The sequence below is a fragment of the Aegilops tauschii genome, chromosome 6 (genome assembly GCF_002575655.3).
Source record: "Aegilops tauschii subsp. strangulata cultivar AL8/78 chromosome 6, Aet v6.0, whole genome shotgun sequence".
NCBI classification, from domain to species: domain Eukaryota; kingdom Viridiplantae; phylum Streptophyta; class Magnoliopsida; order Poales; family Poaceae; genus Aegilops; species Aegilops tauschii.
In genome coordinates this window covers 480694256-480700576 of record NC_053040.3, presented here as the reverse complement: position 1 = coordinate 480700576, position 6321 = coordinate 480694256, and the positions used below count along the sequence as shown (strand labels likewise).

Here is a 6321-nt window from a genome sequence, read left to right as displayed (position 1 = left end):
ACACGAGTGTCTCATCGGCCGAACAGTGTCGGAGGGCAGCATGACGGCGGGAGGAAGAAAGCGAGCTAAGGAGAAAGTCGATTTCTTTTTCCAAGGCATCTTATAAATAGTTTGCCCCGTTTTTTAACGTTCCCAGCCTGTTCCTCTCCCGGTATTCTGCATTTTGAACCGTGTCGTTGGACCTTTTGCGTCCAACACCGTTCAGTAGATGCAAAATTTCACTCCGTGTACCGCACATCACGTCACTGTAGCACGGTGTGCCACCCCCACTCTAGGGAAGTCGGCAGCGCGATCGACGGGGTAGGGCAGGGACCGAGATCACATCACGTACAAGGGACCAAAAATGCTAAACCTACGGATGGAAATTTTATGGGCCTGATTTTCACTAACCTCCCACTGATCCGCCTTAATTTCGCTGCCAGGGAAGGGAGACCCCGACGGTAAACGCTAACCCTTTCCATTGGCGATCAAGATCGGTCTTCTTTCCCTGACCGGCGGGCTGGGGTCCGGCTCCGGCCTGCACGTGTCCCCACGCACCCCGCTGCTCCGCTTCATGGTTGTTTGAGCAGTATAAATGTAAGCCAGTACCCCTCTGCCATTGCCATCTTCCACCACCATCGCGACGAGCATCTCACTCCCACAGTCGCGCAACAGAGCAGCCCTGCTGCGAAGCCGAGCTCCGGCGAGGGTCTCCAAGGAGCGAACCATGGCCTCCAAGCCCGGCCCTCTCACCCGGTGGCCATGGCACGACATGGGAAACTACAAGGTATGCCCACCCTTGCATGCATACGCATGTGTGTCAGTGCCAGTGTGTGCACACATCTCGGCCAGAGCTCGTGGTGACCACCGGCTCTGTTTTTTTGGCGCGTGCAGTACGCGCTGGTGGCGCCGTGGGCGGCGTACAGCACGTACCGGTTCGCGGCGGCGAAGGCGAGGGGCGAGGAGGGGGACCTGCTCAGCCTCTTCGTCCTCCCCACGCTGCTCTTCCGCCTGCTCTACACCCAGCTGTGGATCTCCGTGTCCCGCCACCAGACCGCCCGCTCCAAGCACCGCATCGTCAGCAAGAGCCTCGACTTCGAGCAGGTCGACCGCGAGCGCAACTGGTCAGTCACCCATCTCCTCTTCTTCTTCCTCTTCTTGACGCATGCGCGCACACGGCAATGGCGGCATGGCCATGGCCGGACACTGACGACGCAGAGGACGCACGCATGAACTGCAGGGACGACCAGATCATCCTGACGGCGCTGCTGTTCTACGTGGTGAACTGGACGGCGCCGATCGCGCAGGGCCTGCCGTGGTGGAACCCGCGGGGGCTGGTGGTGACCGCGCTCCTCCACCTCGGCCCGGTGGAGTTCCTCTACTACTGGTTCCACCGGGCGCTGCACCACCACTTCCTCTACGCGCGGTACCACTCGCACCACCACGCGTCCATCGTCACCGAGCCCGTCACCTCCGTGATCCACCCGTTCGCGGAGGAGGCCGTCTACTTCGGCCTCTTCGCCATCCCGCTCCTCTCCATGATGGCCACCGGCACCGGCTCCGTCGCCATGTCCAACGCCTACCTCATCTACATCGACTTCATGAACTACCTCGGGCACTGCAACTTCGAGCTCGTCCCCAAGCTGCTCTTTGACCTCTTCCCGCCGCTCAAGTACCTCATGTACACGCCCTCGTAAGTCAGTCGCCTTCTTCCATGACCATGCATGCACGAGCTTGTCAGTCTCCATGGAATCGTTGGAGGTTTTGGCCGATTTTCATGGCGGATTTGGATCGGTGGAGCAGGTTCCACTCGCTGCACCACACGCAGTTCAGGACCAACTACTCGCTGTTCGTGCCCTTCTACGACTACCTGTACGGCACCATGGACAAGACGAGCGACGACCTGTACGAGCGCACGCTGCACGGCCGGGAGGAGGCCCCCGACGTCGTCCACCTCACCCACCTCACCACGCCGGGCTCCCTCCTCCACCTCCGCCTCGGCTTCGCCTCCCTCGCCTCCGCGCCGCTCCGCTCGTCCTCCTCGGCGGCGGCATCGGCGCTGGCGATGGTGGAGCGGCCTCTCGCCGCGCTGGCCTCGGTGTTTGGCAGGACGGCGTTCCGGTGCGAGGCCAACAGGATGGGCAATCTCAGCACCGAGACATGGGTCGTCCCGAGATACACCTCCCAGGTACCAGCAACAGCGACAGAACAAACAACGACGTTGACAGCAATTCATTCCTTAATTCCTCCGATTATTTCTCGGTTCAAATACTATTTTCAAAGAATTCATCATATTTTTTTGACGGGTCAGGAAGAATTCAATGTTGTTTGTTGGGACGGATGTGTGAACTTGAATTTTTAATTTATTTGTGCAGTACACGTCGAAGAAGGATGCGCACGCGGTGAGCCGGGTGGTGGAGCGGGCGGTGGCGGACGCCGAGGCGAGCGGCGCCGCAGTGCTCACGCTGGGACTGCTGAATCAGGCAAGCTAGCTAGCAGATGAACCCCTTGAATGCGCACTGCAAACTGCATTCATTTCGTTGGAGCCATTGATGAATTTATTTACTTACAAGCAGCACTGCGCTAGTAGATTCAATGCGTGATGCAGACAGTAGGTGCGCGGCGCAGCAGCGCCATGAATACATGCAGAGTACTTACTGCACTTTTGGATCTTCAGACTAGACAGCACTCATACTGTAGTAGTATTTTCTGGAAAGAAAGAACATAGTTAGTGCCTGGGAAGTTAATTGATCGATTGAGATTGGCAGGCGGTAATTGATGAAGTTACTGACATGGCATGGCATCGATGGAGTATGTGTGCAGGGGTACGAGCTGAACCGGAACGGGGAGCTGTACGTGATCAGGAAGCCTGAAATCAAAACGAAGATCGTCGACGGCACCAGCCTCGCCGTCGCCGCCGTGCTCCACATGGTCCCGCGCGGCGCCAGGGACGTGCTCCTCCTGGGGAAGGAGTGCAAGGTCGTGGCCGTGCTGGCCCAGGCCCTCTGCGAACGAAACATTCAGGTACAGCACAACACTGTTCTGAAGAACAAGAGCAACCTGACAACAGGAATCTACATCTGTTGCTCGATGGATTCAGTCATGGATGATTGATTTGTTCGTGATCGTATCGAACAGGTTCGGGTGGTGGACGCGGATCTGCACGAGGCGCTGAGGCAGCAGATTAGCCCGGAGCTGCGGGGCCGCCTGGCTCTGTCCTGCAGCTACAGCAGCAAGGTACACGAGCTGCAGATCTTGCAACTGCAGGAAAATTACTGCTGTTTTTGGACTTGGACGCCGCAACTCAGACGTGAAACGGGTTGCAGGTGTGGCTGGTCGGCGATGGACTGACGGAGCGGGAGCAGGAGAAGGCGACGCCGGGCACCCACTTCGTGCCCTACTCCCAGTTCCCGGTCACCGGCGGCGGCGACGCCCGCGCTGACTGCGTGTACCACAGCACGCCGGCGCTCGTGGCGCCGGAGTCGTACGAGAACCTCCACGCCTGCGAGGTAACAACCATAGATCCAACATTTGTGTCCGTGGCTCCATGCCACTGTGTGTGCACTGTGCACGCACCGTGCTGATGTCGCGTGGCTGTTCTTGTTTGTGTGCGCAGAACTGGCTGCCGAGGCGGGTGATGAGCGCGTGGCGCGCGGCGGGGATCGTGCACGCGCTGGAGAGGTGGCCCGGGCACGAGTGCGGCGACGCGGTCACCGGCGTCGACAAGGCGTGGCGCGCCGCCCTGGCGCACGGCTTCCGCCCCTACGACGCCGTCGCCGAGCCAGGCCAAACGCCCGCTGATGCCAACTGAAGTTAATGAACCGACCGATCGCCGCCGCTCTGGAACCAGATGTAGTACCACTATCGTGTCTCTCTCTAGTGAGACGATGCTCTGCTGCATGCCAGTAGTGATCTTCTTGGATGGTATCCCCCTACGTGTTCTGTCGTGGCCACAATAATCCTCTCGCCTTGCACCGTGGTATATAGTGCTACTACTACTTACTATTAGCAAAAAATGTTACGTTCTGTCTGCCATCATCACGAGCTTCGGCTAATGAACACGATTATGAATGAGATCGAGCTTTCTGTTCGCCACTGAGGCGCAGATTGCAGAACGGAGAATAGTGAAGTGCTCAGATGGACCGGCTCGCTTAGTACAGTCTCTCTCAGTACTACCATGTGTCAGCCACTCAGCCTCACGAGATTCGCCCGATGAACGCTGTCATCGGATTTTTCTGTTGGTAAACATCGGCTTTATTAGGAGCGTATGAAAACTAGATGAAAAAGACACACACGCGGGCTCTATTAGTACAGTCTCTTAGTGACGACGATGCTTTAATAAACTCTCAGTATTACCATGTGTCAGCCACTCAGCCTGACGAGGTTCAGCTGATGGACGTTGTCATCAGATCTTTTCTGCTGGTGAACGTCGGCTTTATTAGGAGCGTACGAAAACTTGATGAGAAAAACACACACCGGGCTCGCTTAGTACAAAACTTGATGAGAAAGACAGACACATCGGCTCGCTTAGTACAGTCTGTCGGTGAAGTGATGACGACGAAAACTGGATGAGAAAGACACACACACACACACACCGTCTCGCTTACTACAGTCTCTCAATCCTACCATGTGTCAGCCACTCAGCCTGAGGAGGTTCAGCTGATGAACGATGTCATCCGATCTTTCTGCTGGTGAACGTCGGCTTATTAGGAGCGTACGAAAACTTGATGAGAAAGACACACACCGGCTGGCTTAGTACAGTCTCTCGGTGACGACGACGAAAACTTGATGAGAAAGACACACACACACACAGAGACACCGTCTCGCTTACTACTGTCTCTCAATGACGACGATGCTTTAATAAACTCATCATAGTACTACCATGTGTCAGCCACTCAGCCTGAGCTGATGAACGATGTCATCAGATCTTTCTGCTGGTGAACGTCGGCTTTATTAGGAGCGTACGAAAACTTGATGAAAAAGACACACACCGGCTCGCTTAGAACAGTCTCTCAGTGATGACGATGCTTTAATAAAGTCCCAGTACTACCATGTGTCAGCCACTCAGCCTGACGAGGTTCAGCTGATGGACGTTGTCATCAGATCTTTTCTGCTGGTGAACGTCGGCTTTATTAGGAGCGTACGAAAACTTGATGAGAAAAACACACACCGGGCTCGCTTAGTACAAAACTTGATGAGAAAGACAGACACATCGGCTCGCTTAGTACAGTCTGTCGGTGAAGTGATGACGACGAAAACTGGATGAGAAAGACACACACACACACACCGTCTCGCTTACTACAGTCTCTCAATCCTACCATGTGTCAGCCACTCAGCCTGAGGAGGTTCAGCTGATGAACGATGTCATCCGATCTTTCTGCTGGTGAACGTCGGCTTATTAGGAGCGTACGAAAACTTGATGAGAAAGACACACACCGGCTGGCTTAGTACAGTCTCTCGGTGACGACGACGAAAACTTGATGAGAAAGACACACACACACACACACACAGAGACACCGTCTCGCTTACTACTGTCTCTCAATGACGACGATGCTTTAATAAACTCATCATAGTACTACCATGTGTCAGCCACTCAGCCTGAGCTGATGAACGATGTCATCAGATCTTTCTGCTGGTGAACGTCGGCTTTATTAGGAGCGTACGAAAACTTGATGAAAAAGACACACACCGGCTCGCTTAGAACAGTCTCTCAGTGATGACGATGCTTTAATAAAGTCCCAGTACTACCATGTGTCAGCCACTCAGCCTCACGAGCTTCGGCAGATGAATGTTGTCATCAGATCTTTCTACTGGTGAACGTCGGCTTTATTAGGAGCGTACAAAAACTTGATGAGAGAGACACACACTGGCTCGGTTAGTACAGTCACACCATCTCGGTTAGTACAGTCTCTCAGTGACGATGCTTTAACAAACTCCCAGTACTATCATGTGTCAGCCACTTAGGCTGACGAGCTTCAGCCGATGAACGCTGTCATCAGATCTTGCTGGTGAACGTCGACTTTATTAGGAGCATACGAAAACTTGATGAGAAAGACACACACACCGTCTCGCTGAGTACAGTCACACCATCTCGATTAGTACAGTCTCTCAGTGATGACGATGCTTTAATAAACTCCCAGTACTATCATGTGTCGGCCACTCAGCCTGACGAGCTTCAGCCGATGAACGCTGTCATCAGATCTTTCTGCTGGTGAAGGTCGGCTTTATTAGGAGCGTACGAAAACTTGATGAGAAAGACACACACACACCATCTCGCTTAGTACACTCTCATAGTGACGATGATGCTTTAATAAACTCTCAGTACTACCATGTGTCAGCCAC

The 6321-nt window shown here is 54.5% G+C and overlaps 1 protein-coding gene across 1 annotated transcript; it reads left to right on the top strand.

The window, feature by feature from the left end:
* The first annotated feature begins 590 nt into the window (after nt 1-590).
* LOC109774093 (very-long-chain aldehyde decarbonylase GL1-6) lies at nt 591-4059 on the top strand. The gene is made up of 9 exons (XM_020332812.3): nt 591-766; nt 874-1103; nt 1220-1672; nt 1783-2167; nt 2355-2462; nt 2803-3003; nt 3118-3216; nt 3306-3488; nt 3596-4059. The coding sequence occupies exons 1-9, from the start codon at nt 707-709 to the stop codon at nt 3788-3790; spliced, it is 1914 nt and encodes a 637-aa protein (XP_020188401.1). The 5' UTR covers nt 591-706; the 3' UTR covers nt 3791-4059.
* The last annotated feature ends 2262 nt before the right edge of the window (nt 4060-6321 follow it).